The sequence below is a fragment of the Propithecus coquereli genome, unplaced genomic scaffold, assembly GCF_000956105.1.
Source record: "Propithecus coquereli isolate 6110/MARCELLA unplaced genomic scaffold, Pcoq_1.0 Scaffold56, whole genome shotgun sequence".
NCBI classification, from domain to species: domain Eukaryota; kingdom Metazoa; phylum Chordata; class Mammalia; order Primates; family Indriidae; genus Propithecus; species Propithecus coquereli.
The window spans coordinates 946,012-971,948 of record NW_012151507.1 but is presented as its reverse complement, the minus strand read 5'-3'; the positions used below and the strand labels follow the sequence as shown (position 1 = coordinate 971,948).

General features: G+C 34.6%; 1 protein-coding gene across 4 annotated transcripts in view; it reads right to left on the bottom strand.

Moving 5' to 3' along the window:
* The window catches only part of POU2F1 (POU class 2 homeobox 1), a 161,147-nt gene that overhangs the window by 4,828 nt on the left and 130,382 nt on the right, over positions 1-25,937 (bottom strand). For all 4 annotated transcript variants that reach the window (XM_012657774.1, XM_012657776.1, XM_012657775.1 and 1 more), the window contains 7 exons: positions 23,827-23,921; positions 20,541-20,714; positions 16,047-16,188; positions 14,665-14,804; positions 13,438-13,617; positions 11,911-12,016; positions 112-457 (listed from right to left, as the gene is read on the bottom strand). In XM_012657774.1, the coding sequence (XP_012513228.1) occupies positions 112-457; positions 11,911-12,016; positions 13,438-13,617; positions 14,665-14,804; positions 16,047-16,188; positions 20,541-20,714; positions 23,827-23,921 (1,183 nt within the window). The remainder of the gene's footprint in view (positions 1-111; positions 458-11,910; positions 12,017-13,437; positions 13,618-14,664; positions 14,805-16,046; positions 16,189-20,540; positions 20,715-23,826; positions 23,922-25,937) is intronic.

Below are 25,937 nucleotides of genomic sequence, written 5' to 3'. Positions count from 1 at the left end.
AAAGAGATTTTTTTTCATTTAAGATGGTGGTGAAAAGTCTCCCCTACGAGTAATTCCAGGCATGATGTCCTAGTTGTTTCTCAGATGTGAATGCACGAGAAAGCACCTTACCCAGCCGCAAACTGCGAGGGTGCCATCAGGCCTGGGTTTAGTCCTGCAGCAGCAGCCATGGCAGCGAGACTGGCATTTGCTGGCAACTGTGCAGCTCCTTGGAGGGCGGCAGCTGCTGCTGTTTGCAAGCTTGATGCTGTCACCATCACCTGGCTGGTCCCAAGAGGGGAGGACAAAGGAGTGGAGGTGGTCTGTGTTGTGCTGGTCTCACTGGCACTGGATGCCTCGGAGGTGGAGGCTGAGGCGGAAGGGGAGGGACTCAGAGAGGGGGATGTGACTGCTGAGGAAGCCGGAGGTGCTGTGGAAATCACGGTTGCCGTGTTGTTGGAGGTGGTGTCTGTAGTGCCTGAAAAGAGAACTGGATTAGAAAATGACCTTCTGTAAATGATTTTAGAAAAATGGGAGCTTTATTCAGCCATACTCTAGAATCAATGGGATAATTAAACTACTAACCAGGAACCTCTAAATTGGTCTTTTTATTAACCTAGTCTAGTATTTCCATGGAAAGTAACCGCAAAAACAAGCATTTTAGAACCAAAGCTATGAACCCTATACTTTAAGAGACAAGGGCAATAAAGCAACCATGAAAGAAACAGAGCAGTTCTCCATTGCCAATTTCCTATTCAAAAAAACAAAAGAAAGAATCACAGAAGCTCTCATTATGGAATAATGCTCTGGGGAAGAAACAGAAGCAAAAAGGGAAAGATTCTGTAAAGCTCTTTTTCATTCAGTAATCTCTCTAGCAGTCTCCATAGGAAAATCAAAACAACAATGACAAGAAAAACTGCACATTAAATACTTTTCTAAGAATTAAGTGTCAACAATATACAGAGATAGTATATAAATAACTAAAGGTATACGTCTAGATGGCTTGTTTGCATTAGAAAATTCAACTAGCTCTCAAAAGTCCACTGCAGTAAACCTTTTCTTATTTATGGAAAAAACAACATACAATGATACTACGAATCTCATAAAAGTTAGCACATAAAATGAGGACCTATGAAATTATTATTTGCAAGGCCTTAAACAAAATCAAGGTGCCTGAATTTGTGCTTAAGAAGAAGAACAAATGTTTGGACATAAATGACTAATTGACATTAAAATATCATTACTAAACACTAAAACACATTCACTGGGATTGTTTCATGTTCAAGATCAGCGTTGCCTAACAGAAATACAATACATACGTAATTTCAAATTTTCTAATAGCCCCATTGAAAATAGTAAAAAAAAAAAAAAAAAAAAGGTGAAATTTCAATTATATATTCCAGCTAACCTAATATATCTAAAATATTATAATTTCAAGATGAAATCAATATTAAAAAATTGAGTTATTTTGCCTTTTTCCTTTCTAAGTCTGGAAATGGTATGTATTTTATAATTACGGCACATCTAAATTTGAACTAGCCACATTTTAAGTGCTCAAAAGCCACTTGTGGCTAGTGGATGACACATTAGATACCAAAGGTCTGAAATATGTCTGGAAGTTAGGCCTGCAGGGACCCAGAGCCAAGTGTGACTTACAGAATGTTAAGTTACTCTGCCTATAGCAGAAATGGCTCATAAAGCTCTCATGGGATAGATAACCTTCCACAAAGCAGAAGCTGCCAACTGTCCCCAGTGAGCTGTAATTTTGATGCTACCTATAAAAGACAGTATGTGTAGAATAGGCCCTCTTATTTCAGTTATCAGCAAATGCTACATATTACAAAAACAGGCTGTCTAAACTAGCTGGAACTTAATTTAACGAAATTCACTATGTTCTAGGATATAATCAACCACATACAGTTGGTTCTCTGTACCCGCGGGTTCCGTTCTGTGGATTCAACCAACTGTGGATTGAAAATATTTGAAAAATAAAAAACAGTACATAAAAGTAGTATAAGTTAAAAACAATACGAAATAACTATATACATAGCATTTCCACTGTATTAGGTATTGTAAGCAAGCTAGAGATGATTCAAGTACATGGGAGGATGTGCATATGCAAATACTCTGCCATTTTATGTAAGTAACTTGAACACCCTTGGATTTCGGTATCTGGTGGGCATCCTGGAACCAGTACCCTGAGAATACTGAGGGATGATTGTATATGTATAAAGCAGAACCTAAGCAGTATTTTCTTAGGATAGAGAATCCAAAAAGACAAAAAAAAAAAAAAATCTAAAAAAAAAAATCTATAAATTTTCAATATAATTCTCTGAGGTATGGAAGACTTTCAATATTAAAAAACTCAGACCAACAAAATAAATATTTCAAACCTATAAGGGTATCACATTGGAAAAAATTTTACGTAAAAGATAATATTTCTTTGTTGATAAATCTATTACTAAGCTGCAGAACACTCTCTTCTCACATAATAGCCTTACCACAAATCCAGGCAGTTTTTTCCTTCCAAAATCTGTTTTGACGCCTTATTCTGGTCTAGTCTAAGAACATCTAGAATTTAACTCTTTTCTCATTTCTCCTCGGTTTTTTTCACATGTCACAGAGCTAGGAGAAACTTAGATATCATCCAGATCAGCACTAACTCTTAATTTCCCTACCTCCTACAACGCTGCACGAAAGTGGTTGTGTGCTTGCTGAATGAATGAGGTGAACACATCTTTCTTATTGCTGAGTGACAAGACAGGATCTTCTTTCTGCCCTTCTCAAAAATATAAATTATTTCTTCTTATTGCAGCTTCCCCTAAATATAATTACATCTTTGTGGATATTATTAATCATATTTTCATTCTTTATTTCTTCTGTTCTAAATCTATCAGACCTATCTGTATCACTGAACATCTGATGCTGTGTTGGGTCCTGTGTTTGGCAGATTCATACACATTTTTTCACTTTTATCCTCTTCTCCTAAGACCTGCTCCTTGTCTTATAGAAAGGCAAACATCTTTTCCTATTTCTCCTCTACTGCTAAGAAATTTCAACATACTTACAATATTTTCTCGACCAATTTCTCACCTTATCTAACCTTATTTTACTGATGGGCACTACTTCCTTTCAAAGTTCTGAAACTGAAACTGCCCATTTTCATAAGAACTGATATCTTGAAGTCAAAAGGCTTACAATGGCTATTTTTTTTACTCTCCACTACCACTTTCAAATCATTCAGTATCTCTTTTCTAAAATCCCGTATGTTTAAAAAGAAAATCTCAGTTAAATTTTATCAGTGAATTTAACCTGAGCCAGGAGATGATGACTCCAGAAACCACACAAAGTTGTTTCCTCTGGTTGTAATTCTCCAACCACATTCTAGGTATCTTCAATATAAACGTCATGTAAGCACTATGGTATAACAATTTAACATGATCTTTAAACTAATTCTCCCAGCCAGTGAGTCATGTTTTCATCAATATACATCTTATATGACCTGAAATTCTTGGCAACTTCACAATTTAATTACTTGGGCAACTTTGATCAGCGAACTTGGGCTTGCCGAGCCTCAGTGTCCTCAACAACAGAGTAAGATGCCACCGCCCACTGCACAGAATTGGTAGGATGTCATATCCAAGCAATGTGTACAGTGTGTGTGGCACTCCCTTGTGCTTTCCACTCCTTTTTTTTCAAAAAATAGCTTTACTGAGGTACAATTTGTATACCATAAAATTTGTCCAATTTAAGTATAAAATTCAACAAGTTTTCATTAATTTACAGAGTTGTACAAGCATCACCACAGTCCAGATTATGGCATTTCCACCTCCAAAAAAGATCCCTTTGCCTGTTTATAGTCACTTCCCACTCCCACCTAGTCATCTGCTTTTTGCCTCTACAGATTTTCCCTTTTTGGACATTTCATGTAAATGGAATCATACAATATGTACTCTTTTGCATCTGGCTTTTTTAACTTAGCATTTTGTTTTTAGGTTTATACATGTTGTAGCATAAATCAACACTTCATTACTTTTTATGGGTGAATGATATTCCATGTCTAGATACACCACATTTTTGTTTATTCATTTACCAGTTGCTAGGCATTAGCTTGTTTTCCAGTTTTTGGCTATTATAAATAATGCTGCTATATGAACGTTTGTGTAAAAATTTTTATGTGGAAATGTTTTCATTTCTCTTGGGGAAATTGCTGGGTAGGATGGTAAATTTATGTTGAACTTCTAAAGAAACTGCTAAAGTGTTTTCCAAAGTGGCTGTATCATTTTACATTCCCACAAGCAATTCGTGAGAGTTCCAGTTTTTCTGCATCCTTGCCAATGTTTATCATTTTTGGTGTGTTTGATTATAGCCATTCTCATGAGTATAAAGTGGTATCTCGTTATAGTTTCAATTTGCTTTTCCCTCATGTTGAGCATCTTTCCATGTGCTTATTAGTCATTCCTGTATCTTCTTTGGTAAAATGAGTATTAAAATCTTTGCCCAGTTAAAAAACTGGGTTGTCCATATTCTTACTATTCAGTTGTAAGAGTTCTTTATACATTCTAGATACAATTCGTTTATCAGATAAATAACTACAAATGTCTTCTCCCAGTCTGTGGCTTGTCTTTTCATTTTCTTTAAAGTGTCTTCTGAAGCACAAAAATTTTACTTTTAAATAAGTTCAATTTATCTTTTTTCTTTCTTTTTTTTTTTTTTAATGGATTGTGCTTCTGGTCCCATATCTATGAACTCTTTGCCTGACCCAAGGTCATGAAAATTTTCTACTTTTTTTTCCTAAAAATTTTATAGTTTTAGCTCTTACTTCCAAGCCTTCGATCCATTTTAGTTAATATTTGTGTATGGTATGAGGTAAAGATCTGAATTCATCTTTGTGCATATGGATATCCAGTTGTCCTAGAACCATTTGCTGAAGACTACACTTTCACTATTGAATAGCCTTGGCATGTTTTTCAAAAATCAACAGAGCATAAATTTAAAGGTTTGTTTTTCAACTCTCAATTTTGTTCCACTTAATCTATATGTCTATTTTTATGTCAGTATTATACTGTCTTGATTATTGTTGCATTATAGTAAGCTTTGAGATCAGGACTTGTAAGTCTTCTAACTTCATTGTTTTTCAAAATTATTCTGGCTATTCTGGGTCCCTTCCATATATATATTGGAAAGAGTTTATCAACTTTTCAAAACAAAACAAAACAAAAAACCCTGTTGGAATTTTGACTATGATTTTGTTGACTCTATAAATCAAGTTGGAGAAAACTATCATCTTAAGAATGCTGAACATGGAGTATGAAACGTCTCCATATTTAGACTTTAATTTCTTTCAGCAAATTGTAGTCTTCATTGTATAAGTCTCGAACTTCTTTTGTTAAATTTATTAACTATTTTATTTTTTTGACACCGTTTTGTATAAAGCATTTTCTTAATTTCATTTTTGGGCTGTCCATTGACAGCATATACAAATGTAATTGATTTTTATATATTAATCTGGTATCTTGCAACAATACTAAATTGATTATTGATTAATAGGTTTTTTTGTGGATTCCTTGGGATTTTTATACATATAGAATAATGCAAATAAAGACAGTTTAATTTCTCCCCTCAAATTGGATATCTTTAATTTTTTTCCCCCCTCACTAAACTGGCTATAACCTCCAGTACAATGTCAATCATAAGTTCACAAGAGCAAAAAATTCTTGCCATATTCCCAGTATCAGGGGGAAAAGCATTCAGTCTTTTACCATTAGTAGGCTGTTTACTGTAGGCTCTTGGTAAATGATCTTTTTCAGGTGAGGTGGTTTCCTTGTATTTCAGGTTAAGGAGCTTTTATCATGAATGGGTTTTAGATTTTGTCAGCTATCTTTTCTGTATCTACTGAGATGATCCTGTGGTTTATGTCCTTTGTTCTATTACTATAGTATGGTACGTTAATTGACGTTCACATATTAGACCAACTATACATTCCTGGGAAATAAATCCCCTTTGGTGATGATGTATAATCTTTTAATTTCTTTATGTTGCTGGGTTTGATTTGCCAGGATTCTGTTGAGGATGTTTATACATATTTTCATGAGAAATATGAGTCTATAATTTTTTTTTCTTGTGATATATTTACCTAGCTTTGGTATCAGGGTAATACTGGCCTCCTACAAAAATAGAGGAGGAATGTCACTTCTCTATTTTCTGGAAAAGATTGTTGAAAATGGATTTTATTTTGTCTCTCAGTATCTGAAAGAATTCACAGTTAAAGCCATCTGGGCCCTAGGCTTTTTTCTTTGTGAGAAGATTAATAATTCAATATTTTACTTACTTTCGGCTACTCAGGCTTTCTATTTCTTTTTGAATCAGTTTTGATAATTTGTGTCTTTCTAAGAATATGTCTATTTCATCTGAGTTACCTTTTTTTTTTTTAGCATAAAGGTGTTCATAATATTCCAGTATACCACATGACATAGCAATTCTACTCCCAAGTATATATCCAAAAGAACTGAAAACATATACCCATATCAAAACTGGTACATGAATGTTCACTGCAGCAGTATTAAAAATAGCCCCAGACCAGAAGCAACCCAAATGTCTACTAACTCATGAATGATAAACATAATGTGGTATATCTATACAATGAAATATTATTCAGCCATTAAAAAAGAATGGAGTACTGATATATTCTGCAACATGGATAAACTTTGAAAATATAATGCTAAATGAAAGAACCCTGAGATACTGAAAAGGCCACATATTATATAATTCCCGTTATATAAAATGTCCCAAGTAGGCAATCCATAGAGACATAGACTAGTGGCTGTCAGGGGTAGGGGGAGGAATAAATAACAACTGATAATGGGTATAAGGGTTGCTCTTTTGGGTGACAGAAATAGTCTAGAATTAGATAGTGGTGATGGTTCCATAATGTTATGATTATATTAAAACCCAATGAATTATATACTTTAAAACTGTACACTAAAAAAGGTATGTGAGTTGTATCTCAATAAAAAATACTACATTATAATCTTTTTAACTTCTGTGTGTTCAGTAGTGATGTCCCCTGTTTTGCTGATTTTGGTAATTTGTGTCTTTCTCCCTTTTTCCCCTTGGTTAAAGTTCATTTGTCAATATTGTTGCTTTTTTCAAAGAACTAATTGTTGGCTGCACTGTTTTTTTTCCTACTGCCTTCTTTTTTTATTTCATTAATTTCTACTCTAATCTTTATTATTTCCTTCTTTCTGCTTGCTTTGGGATTAGTTTGCTCTTATTTTTCTATTTTCTTAAGGTAGAGGCTTTGGGTATTTGAGACGTTTTTTCTTTACTTGCGTTTTCATTTTCATTCATTTCAAAGTATTTTCTAATTTCTCTTGTGATTTCTTCTTTGACCCATGTGTTAATTTAATTTCCAAATATTTGGGGATTTCCCAAATTTCTTTGCTGATTTCTAATTTATCTTAGTTGTCATCAGGCAACATGTTTTGTATGATTTTAATCCTTTTAAATTTACTAAGACTTGTTTTATGGCTAAAAATATCTTAGGGGATGGATGTTCCATGTGTATTTGAAAAGAATGTGTTTTCTGCTGTTGTTGGATTAAGTGTTCTACAGATGGCAGTTAGGACAAGCTGGCCAACATAGATCAAATCTTGTATATTCCTGAATTTTTTTTTTTTTTACTTAGTTCAAATTAATCAAATGTCTCCCAACTACTATTGTTGAATTGTCTATATCTCCTTTAAATTTTCTTCATTTTTGTTTCCTGAACCTTGGGCCTCTGTTGTTAGATAGCTACATAATTATAATTGCTGTATCTTCCTGAGAAATCAACTCTTTGGCCATTACGAAACATATTTTGGAAAAATAATTGGGGTCTGAGCATGTTTAGTTGAGATTTTTAAGGGCTGTGGAATTTATTGCAAGTTTTTGAGACACATCAGAACACTTGTCTTTCTGGAGGAGAAATCACAGTCATAACCATTCTTGCATTTATTATAGAAATGTTCGCCAAGGATCTTATTATGTACCATGCACTATGGAAAAATAAAAATGACCACATCAATCAAACAAGACTTTTCTCAGAAGATAATACACTGAGGATATGGTTTTTCTTCTTTGTTTCCAAAATCCTATTCCAAATGATACCAAAGAAATATAAAAAGGGAATAAGAACTCTGGTGACAGATATCAAAGGGCTTGAGATTTATACAGATTTGCAGAAGTGAGAAAAAGGATGAAATCAGGTGGTGGAGAAATCAGCTACAGTCCAGAAGGACGTAAGAAGGCTCCAACAGAGGTGGAAATTATTCACTCTGATGGAGCCCCGAGGAGAGTCCAAGCTCAGAGTTGTCAGAAACTGACGCAGGTGTAGGATATAGGGCCAAGAATAGGGTGATTAAAAGTCTGTTCACATAGTAACTCTGCCAGTGGGCCTTTCCCTTTCTGTACCAGACCTCTCACATGAGCAGAACCAATGTCACCTACTACTCTTCAAAGAAAATAAAAATCTGACTGTGGAAGGCTAAGAATTCTAGTGTAGGCACTGGCATGCATGAGTAAGGATCTCCCCCGTTTTGAGAATGCGTGAGGGTAGAGCCTTGCTTGCTTGCTTCCTACTCTTATACCTTGAAATAGTTTGGCAGGTCTCTCTCCAACATTCATAGCGCACTGCTACCTCTCCATCCAGAGGAGAGGACTGTTGAGCTACAGAAGCTACACAATGGCAAAGAAATCCCTTACAATCTACTGACCTTAAGTAATACAGTCTTACACTCATCAGTATGAATAAATAACCAAAACTCATCGGCCAATGAAAAAACCCAACAGTATAAAACAAATGGCACAGAATGAATAAACAGAGCCAATGCTAGAAAAAAACAGTTTACATAAACAAAGACAAATTACCACAATTGAAGAAAAACATTACTTCAGATTGAAAATAGCCTCAAATACTTCAGATTGAAGACCAATGAGGACAATTTTCTTTTTAATGCTTAACATTTTTTTAAAAAAAAACAGATTTAGGGGGTACAAATATTTTTTTCTTACGTGGATGAATTGTATTGATATAGTGGAGAAATCTACGCTTTTAGTGTACTTGTCACCTGGATAGTGAGTGGATGCTGTTACCAGTAGGTAATTTTTCATCCCACACCTCACTTCCAGAGTCTCCAGTGTTCATTATGGAGGACAAATTTTGAAAAGGCCCAATCCTTGAAACCTCCTAGTGAAATTTAAGAACATTAAGGATAAAAAGATTCTTAAAGTTTACAGAGAGAAAAAACAATCAAGAAAAGAGAGATTGAAACCAGACCTTTCATTAGTAATACTAGATGCTAAAACACAACAAAGCAATACTTTTGAAGTTCAAAGAAAAAGTAATTTTGCACCTAGAATTCTATTACTGAACAAACTAGTACTTAGAAATTTTACCTCCCACGTAGCCTTTCTAAATAAAGAAAAAAATTACTTGAGAATGTGTTCCAGACAAACAAAAAGGAACCAAGGATAGAGGAAGACATGGAATCTAAGAAACGTTGGATCTAACTCATGAATACAATGAAATTAAAATGAGCAATCATAGGAATCTCAAGAAGGTCTTCAAGAAGAAAATACATTCCATTAGATAAGTGGTATGATTAAGACACTGGATGTCTTTAATAAATAATGCAGTAAAGGAATATGCTACTTTTGTCAACAGAGAAAAAGAAAGGCAGTAAAGAATGTCAGAAGAAAAGAGGCTATATAAGGAAGTTATGGTCCAAAGTGGGAAAAAAATTAACATGGGGCAAGATTTTTAGTAAGTGCTGAGAAGAAAAGAAAATCTACTTGACACTGACTCTTGTAATCTTCTCGTTCAAGCAGTAATGTTTAAGTGCCATAAGATTACATTTTTCCTCCTGTAGATTCAATCATGTGAGCTGGCCCTGTGCAATATTTATACAAACATAATATTACTGTATTCATTTTTTATTGCTGAGTAACAAAGTACCACAAATTCAGTGGCTTAAAACAACACAATTTTATCATCTCATAGTTTTTGTGAGTCAGGCACAGCCTAACCGGGTCTTCTGTGAGGATATCACAAGGCTGCAATCAAATACTGTACTGCACAAATACTTTGGAAATTCTATATATAGGTACATATAAAAATGATTTAAAGAGAAAATAAAAATTGTATATGTGATTGTGTTTTTCCTGTTTGAATTTCCTATAAGGTTAAATTTCTTAATAATTAAAGAAAAATTTCATTCCAAGAAGAGTGACCAAGATTTCAGAAAAGTCATAATTAAATCTACAGAAATGGGCTGAGTAACTGAGTTAAAAAGAATGTGACTGGTCAGTTGGACTCATCAAAAACTGATACAAATTTTTAGCTAGTTTTGAGTATGCATATCTCCTTAAAATTACCTTCTATTTGAGTCTTCCTATATTTTAAGAAATCTGCAAAGCTACTTGTTCTTTAGGTCTAAACTATTAGAAATTTTTCTGCAAAAAAATGGGCATCTTTAGACCTAATATAATATGACTTATAATTTTTTGGGAATGTAAAGTTCAGCTCATAATTTACCAGATTATTGGAAGTCAGTTTAGACAATAAGCTCCTCAGAGGCAGGAACTTCAGGTTCCTGGTGCCCAGCACAATGCCAATCAATCACTGACAGTTTGCTTTTTAAGCTGATGTGCTGAATACTATCCACACTCTAGAACAGAGGTTCTTAAAATAGCAATCTGCAGGCTCCCAAGGCATCCACAAACAGCCTTAGGGACAGGGGGAGGGCTGATGGGGGTTGTCATTCATAAACATCCTTAAATTTTACTAAAAATTGTGAGTATGTCTATTTTGTAAGAGGAAAGTCTATATGGCTTACAAATTCTCAAAGAGGTCCAACACCCCAAAGAGGCCAAGAAGTACTGTCTAAAATAAAAATTATGAGATTTTTCTAATACTTAGAAATGTGATACAATATAAAGCCATTTATTCAATTTTTACATCACAGTTCGTAGAGGAAAAGAGGTATTATGAACTTAAAACATGAGTAAGGAAAATCAAAATCCTTAACTCTAGCTTAAAGCAAGCTTGATTATGAAATATCATAAATGCATGTCTTATGCACTAACTATCACTAAAAAACATCTGATGACAATGCTAAGTCATTTTAAACACATTTGGAAAATTTGCTATTTAAAGGAGGCCAAAGGGAAAAAAAATCATTCATTTTATAATGAGGTGTCAAAAAGAATAATACGCAAATCTGTTGAGAAGTACAAAGTCTACTGGGAAAGACAGATGTATAAAAATGTAATTATTTATGACACAGGTAGGTGGAAATAAATAGTTTCCCGGGGAAGTTAAAGAGTATTTCCAAGAAAAATTGACATAAACTGGAATAGTTTTATCAATACCAGTCAGGAACTACCGGCTAGGATGGACAACACTTCAGGGTATAGGGATGTTTACAAAGATACAGATGGAGCCCTCCTGTGTGTTCAGGGTATGGTAGGTAAAAGACTCGTGGAAGATCAGGTCCAGACTAGAAATAACCTTCTATGAATTGATGAATTTGAATGTTTTTCTGAATGTAAAAAGCCATAGCTATTGAAGGTTTTTAAAGGAAAGGAGTTTCTTGGAAAAAAAAAAAATTGGTGTTTTTTGAAAGATAACTCTGGAAGCAATGTAGAAGATGAACTAATGCAGGAAAAAACAAAAGAGGTTAAGAAAATCCTTGAGTGAAAGTACTTTTTTCTGACAAAATTAATTATGCCTGATCTTTTTTAAAGTTCAGGCTGTCATGCATAATTTTTTTTTTTAAAGCGATCCACATTTTCAGAGAAAACCTTAACTCGCAATTTAATGGCAGATTCTCACAGAAACCTACCAAGGGTCTCCCACGTACCTAGCAGCGGCGTGGCCTCGCTGCTGCTTACCTGTAACTGGGAGATTAGTCACGGCAGCACTGGTCAGAGGGAGGACAGGGCTGACCGTGAGGGTAGTTGCTGCGCTGCTCGTCACAAGGCTTGGCGTGGTTGCCACCTAGAGGTCAGAAATGAAAATGAGGACAAAGCACTAAAATCAAAACTTAAAAATTTAAACCCATATTGTGGACTTATTTTGCCTATCAATTTTTAAAAACTCTATGCACGACAGAATAAAATAACAGGCTCTAAGAGGAAATGATTTTATAATCTCTCTTTGATTTTGGAATTGAGAAACTTGGCATGATATGTTGGCAAGTTGCTATTAGAAGATGATTTTTCACTGGTATCACAAATAGCTTGGCCCAGGTTTTAAAAATAAATAGTAAGAAACATTCCTAAATTTCAATAATATTGAGTCAGATACACTCTAAGTCAGAAATACACTAATTATCAACTTTATCTAAATAAGAAAACTATTTGACAGGATCAGGGAATCTGGGGCTCATGTATTACTTTTATTTTTGCCTCTGTGGGGGCAGAATTGCTTTGTGTTTGCTTTTAATGAAATGAAATTATGAAAAGAACATGAAGCAAATTTTTAAAAACCTGTTTCTTTTTGAAATAAAAAATTTCCACAGTTCTGCAAGAAAGTCTTCCATTTAGTTCAAATAAATCTAAAACATAAAAGTCACTTATACAAAATTATTATTTAACAACTATCTTTTCCATAACTATCTCATGAACTTTATCATTAAAGACCCACCATGTAACAACCATAAATTTCACTTAAACTAATATGTGCTTTCAAAGCTGACTTTAGTTTTAAAAGCCTTTCAGAATGGAATGATATTCAAATAAAACGAAAACAAATTAACAAAAAGGAACAGAAATGCAAACTCAACAATCTTCTCATCTTTTGAATTCTGGTTGGCAATACTAAAAATCAAAGGAGTCACAGGACTACTCTACGCCCTTTCACTCTAGGAATAATATTCTAATGCAAACAGAGAACTTACTCAATGAGATTACACATGAAAGGGCCGCATGGTGTTTCAGAGTGAAGATCCACTGAGATGATTGTCTTAATAGGAGCTCAGAGCCAAAGGTTACCTGGGAATTTACTGTCACTTAATCATGTAAGTGTCAGTTTAATAAGTTGAGCTTTAGGCCTCAACATGAATAAAAACTAACTAAAGATTTTCTGAGATAACTGGAATCAGCAGCAAATTTACTCCTATGGTTACAGAGTAACCTGATAGACCACACCAGAGAAGTGTATAATGGAAATGCAATGAAACAAGAAAGAATTAAAATTGTTCACTTTAAAAAAATAAGAAGGACCAGAAAGTTTTTAGGTCAATAACACGAGGTTTCATTATCTTGGTAACAACTGAAATACAATTTTATATACATTTATTCAACGGGAATGTATATAGTAAATTCATAACTGTTATGAAATAAATTGATTTAATGGGTCATTTGTAAAATTATAAAAACTAGCCATCGAGCTTGTGTTCCCCTATTTTTTATACTTACCAACGAGGTTGGGCTGGGGAAAATTGCTTTGATAGGTGAGCTGCTGGTCCCACCACTGCTTGGTGGGTTTATTCTTTTTTCCTTCTGGCGGCGGTTACAAAACCAAACACGAATCACCTCCTTTTCCATATTGAGCTGATCAGCAATCATAGTGATCTCTTCCGAGGTAGGCTTTTGATTCTTAAGGGGAAAAAATGTCATCTTTTGAAATAACTTTTTGAACTACTGGCATAATCATGCCAGAATATAAATAAACAAATGGGGAGGGACAAGTCAGAAAATGAGGCCGGGATATATATGACCATATTGGGCCACTTTCAACAAAGAGCTTCTGTAGATAGATGTTGTAATGAACATTACGCTTACTAAACTTACTCATATTCACTAAGAATAAGTTGTTCTTACATATTTACATTTTTTCATTTTAAGGTCTATTAATCTTGAATAAAATTAACAAAATACCAATACAACCTTATGTATTAATAGGAATTTAAGTTTTCTCTGTGCTCCGTGCTATCTAATCTGGGGCTCACAATAAGTCTGTGAGGCAGGAAAAGCAGATATTTCACAGATGAAGGAATTTCAGCTTAAAGAAATCAAGTGATTTGCCTAAGTACACAGTTAACAAGTGGCAGAGCTGATAAAGACTCCTAATTCAGTGTCCTTCCAAGGTGCTCAAGCCTTTTCTGAATTAGAGAAGTCAACATTTTGTTGAAAGCTTTGATTATGATATTGTCTCATACAAAAAAGAAACTGCCAAATATCTGTTGCATTAACTCAAACTCCACAGCCTAATATTCAAGGTCTCTGGTGTTCTGGTCCCGAACTACCATTCCAGGCATACAGATACTAGAATTTAGCCTAGCAAACTACTAGTGCTTCTCCTGATAAAAATCCATGGTTCTCTCCCCCTGGGTCCCTCTGCTTGAAGTGCTTTCCTCCCACCTTTTCCAGTGTGTGGGATTAATTCCTACGCATCCTACGGCAGCTGCCACCTCTCTCACACTGAGTGCTCACATGGGTGTGACTCTGGTCTCTCCTGAACCCTGCAGAACTCTGATTCAGTCTCCTATGTCAGTAACTTACTTACTTCGTCTATTTTCTCCATTATGTTACAAGCGTCCACAAGGACAGAGGCTGACATGTCATCTTTTATCTTATATAGTTTCTAACACTAAGTACTACACAGACAATCCCACGTACACGAAAAGGAAAAACCTCACTGACCTCCAAGAAACTCTTCTCTAAGGCCACACGAATGTTGGTCTCTATGCTGGTGCGTTTCTTCCTCCTACGGTTCAAGCCCTCAATTCCTGGAGAATTCAGGGCACTTGGGCTGGAGAGGGCCGAATCAGATGAGAGGTTCTCTGTAAGAATGAAGAAAACACAAAAATAAAATTAGCTGAACATAATGATTCATGTGCATAATACATATGTTAACGACAAGAAAAATGACAAAATAAGCTACAAGCAAACATGAAAAAGTTTTCATATAACCTACATGAAAATACTGTTTACTATTATGAATCTTTGTACTGCCCTTATTGGTGTTCTTTGTTCCAGGATAGTTGACTATATTGTCACCACTACTTTTTGATTTGTTTCTGAGAAAGCAGAAGTTTACTATTCTTACCCTTAAACTCAGCTCTATCTCTTTCAGTTCTGCTCTTATGTTTGTTTGTTTATGAGCTCTGGGAATAAAAGGAAGGAAGTTTTTTGGAAATTTTTGAATGTTTAATATTTATCTTGTAAATAACCACTCATTTCATTGGTATAATCTGGGGCAAAGAAAAAAAAAGAAAAGAAATACTTATAAATTCTTTAAAGTTAAAACACGGTTCTGCCATTGAACAATTTAATAACCCTGGGCATGCCATACACGTCTCTGAGTTTCCTTCTGCTGCATGTGAAATCAGATGGATGGAGCAGATTGGTGGTTCTCGCCTGTGGAACTCAGGAAGCCTACAGATGGCCTCACTCATAGCTACTGAAGCAAACTGTCTAAGGATGGGTGTTTCAGGTTTGTCTTTCCCAAAGGCCTAATTTTCGTTCACATCTACAATGAGGACCATAGTCTAGGGGATCTCTGTAGTTCCTACAGCTCTCATGGTCTATGATTCTGTGACTCAATATCCAAATCTTCCAAAAGGAAATTTCAGCACACACACAAAAAAGTTAAAACAGCAGCCTAACTTTTTTGTATGAAATATGTGGTCATTTTTAATAACCAAACCAGAAATAATAGTAGGAACAAGTCCTATGATAATTCATCAAAGAAGAAACAATAAACTTGTTTTTCAAGTTTATCTAAATACATAGGCCTTCTTATCCTGTTCCTTTGACTGCCTGTGTATCCCTAACCCTGGCTCAAATATAAGAAATATTTCAAGGCTACAAGTTATTGCTGATTATTTATACTGTAATTACTAGAATATTTAAATAAATTAGATTTCTGATTTAAATAGCCATAATTTGGATCATATAATGATCCTCCCAGGATTAGTAAGCTTTAAGGTTCTTTAGTATCAATAATATAGTAAGAAATATAAATGCCAATTTATATAATAATCCCAATGAACAATGAAGGAATGTCCTGTGTATTCACTTACCTGCATCATTTAGCCACTTCTCTAAAAGTGGCTTTAACTTGCACATGTTCTTAAAGCTGAGGTTCAAGGCTTCAAAGCGAGAGATGGTAGTTTGGCTGAAGTCATTTCCATACAGTTTCCCCATAGCAAGCCCAACATCACCCTGCACAATAATACGGAGCAGGAGACGGGAGAGGAAAATAGAGAAAAAGTCAACTCACTAACGTTTACAGCCTTCACTCTGGACTGTCACTCCAGTGACTGCTCTCATTCCCCTTTCTGAGTCCCACATAAACTCCATTCCTAAGCCAGGCACAGTACTCCAGTGAGGACTTTCTTAGGCCTTGATGAGGACAATGTTCAACACCGTCCCACATACTTTCCATTTTGAATCTCTTCTTGCTACCTTACGTAATAATCAGGATACCAAAATTTCTACTAAGTAACAAAAGATAGTGCTGATATTCTAACAATCTCCCTAATTGATGCAACCAAAGTGATTTAAGTGATCTTTAAAAATCAATTTATCCATATCAGCTACAGAGATTAGATATAAACTGTCTAGATAACCTTCGGTATTTCTGAATTAACCAAACTTCCCATAAATCACTTTAAAATTTAGAAATGATCTCTCACTCTTTTTTTTTCTCTATAAAGTATTTCTGGAAGCTGTGAAAAAAATCTATTTTCACCCTTAGTTTGGATTTCAAAGTTGGTTACAAAAAACAGGTATTCTAAAAGGCCACTTTTGTAACCATTACAGAGATAGAAATTCACAGTAGAGAGGTTTGACCCATTTAGTCAAACCTTCATGGGCACTGGAAACTTGGTAACCTTACAGCAATAGAACAATGATCCCCTGAATATATTACAAAAGATGTCTTTCTCTATAAGCCTATAACCTTTGAAATGTATACAGTGCTTCTCTTCCAGCTGAATATCTCTTGTTCGAGCTGGAAAATGCCATATCTTAATGGTTATTTTATATACAGGTAATAGAAGTTCATGGAGTTTAAATGATTTATCTACCTATTTCAATTAGTTTAGTGACAGGGCAGAAAGGCAACAACATTATGGTCCAAAGTACTACACGACTAATTCTACGAAAAGACAGTCAACTCCCAACTATCCTGGCAACACTTATTTTGAGTTGGGATTATCCCAGTCCTTTGATTCCTGGCCCCCCAATCCATGTTTTGGATATTACATTATTTATTAGCACCTGCATTAGGTGGTAGCTGGGGAAAGAAAACATTTTTTTAAAAGTCCATTTTCTTACTGGTGAGTAACTTCTGATAAAAAGTTAAACAGAAGAGCAATGTTGGAACTATAAGATAAAATGAGGCATAGAGGATACCTGAATGTCAAGTGATCTATATCCTATGCCTTTGTATAGGACAGTCACCAGCCATGTGTGGTTGTTTAAATTTAAATTAATTAAAATCAAATAAATTAAAAATTTGGTTCCTCAGCACCACTAGCCCTTCCAAGTGCTCAATAACCACAAATAGATAGTGGCTATTTTATTCGACAACACAAATACAGAACATCCCCACCATCACGGAAAGTTTTAATGACAGCTCTGAAGATACTCTAACTAGAACTGAAGTGTACTGTTTATTGATTTCCTTCCAATCACAGTAAAACTGAAAGAACCAGAATAGTGTGAGTGGGGCATAAATGTCATCCATTGTATCTATACTGTATATGAAGATCTATAGGTACAGATGGATATGTTTATCTGTACCTATATCTCTATATATTTATTAAATGCTACTTCATTCAATCCACAAATATTCACTAACTGCCTACTATATATCAAGCGCTGAACTTAAGTTTTGTGTATCACATATATTCATGTCTTGGTCACTTTATTTGTTTAGATTATAGCTTTCCTAAAAACAAGGGCCAACTAAACTTTGTAATTATGTAAGTATAAGATCTTTTGCAGCAGTTGGATGGCAGTAAGTGTTTTCTGGCATTGTAACTGCACAATGTACTACCAGTTTTTCACAAACTTCCATAATATCTTATATAAAATAACAATTGAAACAAGTAAACAAAACATAAAATATCTATTCAAAAATCACATCATAGTAAGTATAACAAACAATATCCTAAGGTGGTACCTGGAAATAAAGTCATTAACTATTAATAACTAGAACCATGGTAATAAATGACAAATCCACTTAATTGAGATTTATAATATAATGCTACTTCACATTTAAATTATTTAATTGAATAAAAAGCAACAGGTCCCTCAGTTAACATACTAATTTTCATTAATTTGGTATATGCTTGGTTTGGTGCTCTTGTAACTCACAACCGTTCTGCATTATCCTTCACAAAAGTAAATGTTTTAAGCAGCTGACTCATACATAATCTGAGCTATATTAAATCCCTTCAATATTTTTAAAGAGTAAAAGGAAAAAAGGAACGAAGACCGGGACAAGGAAATAATGGAAGTACCCCCTGTGATAAATGTATCACACTATGACATGCTTTCTAATCATGCAATGTCATCTGTAGTAATCCTTTAATAAGCAATTATGTCATCAGAAATTAACTGTTTAAAATATCTAATAACATGTATATTTACTCAGAGAATTGGGATTTGTTTCAACAAATACAACTTGAATGTTTAACTATGTGTGTCTATGTGTGTGCATATACATGTAAAAAAAACTGGATACAATGCAACCTTTCAATAACTACAAGTGAGGTATCAGACTTAAAAACAGAGGTTGACTGGCTGATTTTCCCATCCTGCAGCAGTAGTAGTCAAAGTCTGTGAACCATTGCCACTGTTGCGTCATAGTCATTTTGAAAAATAAGAAATGGTCATGCCAAAAAACAGGATAAAACCATAAAGCAAAACATCAGACCGCAAGGAAGCTCCTTTACATGGATGGGGAGGGGAGGGAGAAACATAATACTGGCAATACATTGGGTCAAATGCCACAGGAAAGCAAACCACTATGTGAGTGAATGTTAAAGATTTTTAGAAGTCATAACATCTTTGGCAACAATCATCCCAGGAAACACAAGAGTATGCTGTGCCAACAGTCAAACACCTGAAGCACTGCTACACATGCTAACTTTACACTTATTTCAGCTTATTAACTTACCCCTATCAATCTAGTTTTATCTTTAGCTTTCTAAGGCTAAAGGTCAGATCACTTAGATGCTTCAAAAATATTAAAATGTTTCTGTAATTTTTTTCATAACCTAAAGTCCTCACAAATGTAACTGCATTTCCTTTAAAATTGTATCTATTTTAAAAATCATTTTATGTTCCCAATATACAATTAGTTTCTTTGAGCAAAAATAAATTCCCAAAGAGATATATGTCTATTCCTAAAAATTCCTAGAATACATGCAGGGATGTCATCCCGGTTTTTGACCCACCAGAGTAGGTGGAGCATTACTGTACTTTCAACACAAAATAATTTGAATAGTAATTAAGTGGTGGCTTAAACACTCCAAACATCAGTTTTTCCCGATTCCATAAAAACATCCAATCCGATCCTCCAAAAAATTTATTTTTTTTCACCTAATGATCTTAAATCATTTTAGCTGACATTTAAAAAATTAATTTGGATTCTGACTAATTTCAGTTTTTCATTTTCAATAGATTCTTATTTGATTAATTACTCTGAGTATAGCTTTAGAGAGAGTGCATGCATATGTCTCTATTATTCTCCTCTCTCCCCCAAAACTACTTTTAAACAAGCCTTTCAAATTTTTCCTCTTTTAGTTACTATAAAAGATCCTGTAATCTTTACTCTGTCAACCTTACACATGCAACACTAAGGTCTACAACCAGATGTTCTTCAAATAACAAAACCCTCAGTATAGTCACATCATTCCCCAATATCATCTTTTGAAACTCTCACGATTTATTGATATATTAATAATTATGATTTCAGAGACCTGTGTTCTGAGAGAAATATTAAAGGTTTAACTTAACATTAAATAATAAACTTAGAATTAAATGTATACAATATTCTAAACATATAAATGCAGGAAATGGCTAACAAAAAGGTACAGACCGAAAAACAACATAGTTGAGAAACATTGTTCCTTAGAAGCCTCTTTTGACACATAAAGCAAACACAGTTGTCTCTTGGTATGCATGGGGGATTGGTTTCAGGGCCCTTCTCAGATACCAAAATCCATAGATGCTCTGATCCTCAAGAGTATAAAACGGTGTATTTATATATAACCTATGCACATCTACCTATACACTTTAAATCATCTCTAGATTACTTATAATACTTAATACAATATAAATGCCACGTAAATAGTTGTTACACTTTATTGTGTAGGGAATAATGACGAGAAGAAAATCTATACACGTTCAGTATTGACACAACCATCCATTATTTCTCCCCTCTGAATATTCTCAATCAATGGTTGGTTGAATCCACAGATGTGGAAACCAAAGATACAAAGAGCCAACTGTATTTGGACCTGCCAAGGGGGGAAATCTAACTAAAGGTGGGTTCATCCTACCTGAGTAAATCCAAGTTTGATTCGTCTTTGTTTGAAGGTCTTGGCAAACTGCTCAAGCTCCTCAAGGTCACTGGGCTCCTCCAAGCTGGGAGTATCAATTCGCTTTGGTGTTGACTGGCTCTGTGGAAGCGTCTGAATTGGGGTTGCTGCTATTGTGCGTGTTGGGGTTGCTGGCTGTTGGAGAAGGAACAGAACGATAAGAGCAAACATACAAACAGATGTTCAAGTTTACAACTGGCATGTGCTGCAAGTAAACAACTTAAGGAAACAGCTATATTCATGGAGAGTGATGAAGACCATGTAACACTACAGAATGTACAACATAATGTTCGGTGGGAAAAGCAGGCTATGAAATTCTGTTTACTATAAAGACAATTAAGGGTGAGCATGTAATTCTATAGAAAAATCCTGAATACACAAAAATGAAATATATTATATCTGGATTTTCAAAAGGTCTGAATAAATGTATCTTATGCCTTTAAATAAATTATTTTAAAAATTCTGTTTCATAAATATGCCACTTAAACTGTCAAAACAATAAAGACCGTATCTGTCTTGTTTATCACTATCACATCTTCAACATGTGATGCTATTATAAAAATAGTATTATAAGATTATTTAAACTATTTTAAGGGGAAAAAGTAAATCATTTGTTGTTTAAATAACTTAGGTTTCATTTTGTGTATTTGCTCAAGATTTTTTCCACAGATCTACATTTTTAAACTTTAACTTAATTATGGTATGCATAATTTTATACTCTGCTTTTCTCATTTAACATTGCTTTAACTTTTTTCTATGGTATTTCAGTCTTCATAATAATCCTTTTCAAAAGCTGACTGAGGCAATATTATAATTTATTTAACCAGTTCTTAATTGCTGGACACTTTTCATTTATCCTTTCACTAACATAGATAATACCACAATGAAAAACTTTATACATATCAGTTACTTTTTCCACCTATGTATGTAATTAGTTCTTTGAGATAAATTCACAGTTGATTTTCTGGTAACTGGATAAATAATTTCATAGCCTTTTTTTTTTCTTTTGAAGCAGGGTCTCACTCTGCCGCCCGGGCTAGAGTGCAGTGGCATTATCATAGCTCACTACAACCTCAAACTCCTGGGCCCTTCCTCAGCTTCCCAAGTAGCTGGGACTACAGGCATGCGCCACCACACCCAGCTAATTTTTAAAACATTTTTGTAGACACAGGGTCTTGGTATGCTGTTTAAAACATTTTTGTATACACAGGGTCTTGGTATGTTGTTCAGGCTGGTCTCGAACTCCTGGGCTCAAGTGATTCTCCTGCCTCAGTCTCCCAAAGTGCTAGGATGACAGGCGTGAGCCACCATGCCCAGCCAATAATTTCATGGCTTTTGATACGCATCACAATGTTGGTGCCCACTATACAAAGCTAGTTTCCTCCACATGATTTATGTTAGCAGTTTTAAAAAATGTTTTGCTAATTCAGGGAGTAAATGGTACTTCACTGCTGCCTTAACTTATATTTCTCTTACTACTCAAAGTCGAAATTTTCCCATGTAAATTATTATCTGTATTTCCTGGATGTGAATTGGATTTATGTCCTTAACCCATTTATATATTAGTGATATCCTTAGTCTCATTCTTATCCTTGAAGAGATCATCAAATGTTATAGATTGAGTCTTTGTCAATGCAAATATTTCCAATCTTCTTTCTTCCTTTTATTTTTCAGTGTATATAAGCTTTAAATTATCATTTGGTTGAGCTTCTTATTTTCCTTTCCAATATCATCTGTTGCTTCAAATCTGAGAAGGCCTCATTAATTTTTAACTATGATAAAACTCCTTTTAATCTGCCAGTTTATTCAATGTATTTTTAAAACATTTAATTATTTAAATCCGTCTAAAGTTTATCTGGGGGCATGAGAGTATAGGCTCTTTTTTAAAAGAAAATATTAAATTTTCATATTAGACAAGGCTATTCTGTTCTCCTCACAAGCCCTGAGTGGAACACAGGCCTCTGAGTGTTCACTGGTGGGAGGTACCACCTCGACTCTGCATCTTAATTGCTCAGTTGATCCCTTCTGTGAAGGGCAGCCCAAGAGAGAGATACTGTAAATAGTGTTCAATGTATAGGTCTTAAAATAATCTTAAAAATCTTAAAATATTGTTAAGTTTATCCGTAAGTACTATACATTTTTTTCTTAATTTCAATTTCCAAATGATCATTGCTAATATATAGAAATATAAATGACTTCTGTATATTGACTTTGTACTCTATATACTTGCTACACTCACTTATTCCAGAAATTTTTTGGGGTAGATTCTTTAGGATTTTCTATGTAGATAATTATGTCATCTACCAATTAAGATAACTTTACTTCTTCCTTTCTAATCTATATGTAACGTTTAATTCTTTTTCTTGTCTTACTGAGCTACTAGCACCTTTAGTATAATACTGAATAAAGGTGGTAACTGGTCATCTTGCCTTGTATCTGATCTTAGGGAAAAAGTATTCAGTCTTTCATTATTAAGTATGATGATGGGGGTTTTTATGGTAGATGCTCTTTACTAGGTTAAGAAAGTTACCCTCTATAATACCTAGTTTGCAAGAGTTCTTATCATACATGGATGCTGAATTCTGTCAAATCTGGCAATGTGTTAGTATTAAGTGATAATTCCACACCGCAAAGTCAGAGCGGCAAGGGGATTCAGGATTAGTCAGTTCAGTCACCTAATTTAGAGATGAGAAGATTAAGGTCCACAAAGGAAAAATGATATGCTCAAAATCATAGCTATATAAGGAGGAGAACCCGGTCTATGATTTAAACCTCTAGATACCTAACACTTGTGCTTTTTATATGATTGTAGTGTTTATGTGGTCTAGTGTAAATGAGCAAATGCAACAAGTAAGTATTGATAGGAAAGAAACCAGAGACCAGAGCTTTTTTGCTATTTCTCAGAAAGGGCAAAGGATAATGATGGGTTGTAACTGAGGTACTAGGTTTCCAGTTCAGTGGTAATATCTACTGCCAGATATGCCAGGGGGAGGTGTCACAGAATCACAACTCATTACTCATTTACTGCTAACACAGTTATAAGAAAACAGGGACTCCTGATGACTTTCAAAGACTGCATCACTTTGGTAGCATTGTTTAATCAAACTGATAACCTCAGCTTTGAATTTCTGGTTAGTTTTGAAGACCGAATTATTTTTATTAGGTTTTCTGGGGTTTTAAAATCAAATAAAGTCCAAAAGTCTCCCAAAACAACAGGGCAAGAGAACCTCCATAGAAGAAAACTGACCTGGGAGGTGAGGGTGATGCTTGGCTGCGACTGTAGGAGGTTGGCTTGGCTTTGCTGAGGTAGTTGTGTTAAAAGATTTTGCGCTTGCAGGAGACCTGTAAAACACAAGCACGTGTGCAAGAAACATTAAAGATTACATTGAACACATGGAAAGAAAGAATGTGAACGTGAACTGAAAATTTCCAACTGATCTCCTGATAGTCTTATTGGGCTTAAAATTATTATTTGTCTAAAATTCAATCCTGCCCAAGGAAGATATGGAACATTAAATTAAAACTGGTACGTTTTTAGCATAATGTGAATAAGTTTTCTGATAGGTCAATTCTTTATTTTAATAAGGAGTGGATAAAAGTGGAGAATTATTCTAAATGGAAGCAGCTGTAAATTCCAAAAAAGCTTCATTTCTTAACCTAGAATCCACTAAAAACTGCCAGTGCATGCTGAACCTGAGAACAGTTCATGAAAGGGGCATGCTATCCTCTAGGTGGGAAAAAAAGCTGTTTTCAAGTTTTCCTTATCAAACATTTGCCATTTGGTGATAATACAGGTGAAATGTAAAATACTCTATTTGCATTAACATGGAACTGTCTTTAAAATGTAAAATTTAAAACTTTAGTTTAAAAATAATTGATAAGTAATGCCAGCAATGCTTCACGATGACAAGTAACACTCAAAGTAGAAATGTGAACACTTGACATGTTTGTAGTAAACACCCAATTACTTGAGTCTATGGCTTTTTATTTTCAGAGCCTTATAAAAAGAGGACCAACCCAGAATGTCTGTATTTGAGGATTTAATCTGTAGTACCTAGTTTCTAATATAATGCTGTTGCTATTAATCAAATACTAGATATAGGATTATGTGTGCTCATATAAGACCAAAGGTAGAAATTATCCAACATAACAAATCAAACAAAAGGGATTCTATCATTTTTAAAAATATGAGGTAAGATTATCTGGAGCAACACATAGCTTCCTAATTATGATTTCCTTAGGTTATTAAATTTGGATATATTGATTATTGGAATATGTAGGACAATAGCCAAAAAACGTAAACTTTCCACAGATCAGTCACAGAGTCTGTCATTTATATTTGTAAGTAATTAAGCACTGCCTGAATTTAAGCTATTAAAATAGATTTATTTCATAATGTAGATCACAAATAAGATAAATATATAAAGTAGATTTGGATTTTTCTAGAGAACCCTGACTTTTGTTGATTTGGGACAAGTGAAACATATTTTGAAGCAAATATGATTAAATGAAATAAAATTCAGTACATATTACTACAAATGTTTCTTAAAAGGCAGATTGATGGAAGTTTAAATGACCATTCTGCTTCCCCCAGTGTCTCTCTATAGTTCGATCCCCACAGACTAGTTAGAGTGATCTAACTACTGCATAGATTTTATTCTAACTGTAATGTAAGACCGTCAGAGTATTTGTAGGTAATCTAGTTCTCATACATCATCTCCTACCACTTCCTTTCACTCACTGAACTCCAGCTACATTGGAGGAGTTCAGCTACATCTTCCCCCCAGCCCCCCAATTAGGTTAAGTTCTTCCTATCTCAGGTGCTTTGCATTCCTTTGTCTATGAGACTCTTCACCCAGATCCTAGGTGTGGCAACCTCCCCATCATCATTCAGTTCCTAATTCAAATGTTGCTTCTCCAGAGAGGCTCCATAGGCCCATTCTTCCACAGGTTAACCATTACCAGATTACTCTGATCTGCTGTCAGCCTGGTACTTATTGCTATTTAAACTATTTGTTTACATGGTTACTATTTACTTCTAATGAAAGCAGGGACTGTATCTTGTTCCAAATTATATCCCCAATACTCAGGGCACTGTATGACACCTAACAGGCATTCAACGAATTGTTGAGTAAATTAATTAAAATATTGAATTTTACCGATTTCAAAAAACTGAAGGGTAGTCTAGAGAGAAAAATAAAACTATATTTTATGTCAATGATTAAAACCGGTTAAATAAAATTATTTTGAAAAAGCTAAAGACTAAAAAATACTCAAAAATAATAATAAAAAATGAAACAGGGCCGGGCGTGGTGGCTCACGCCTGTAATCCTAGCACTCTGGGAGGCCGAGGCGGGC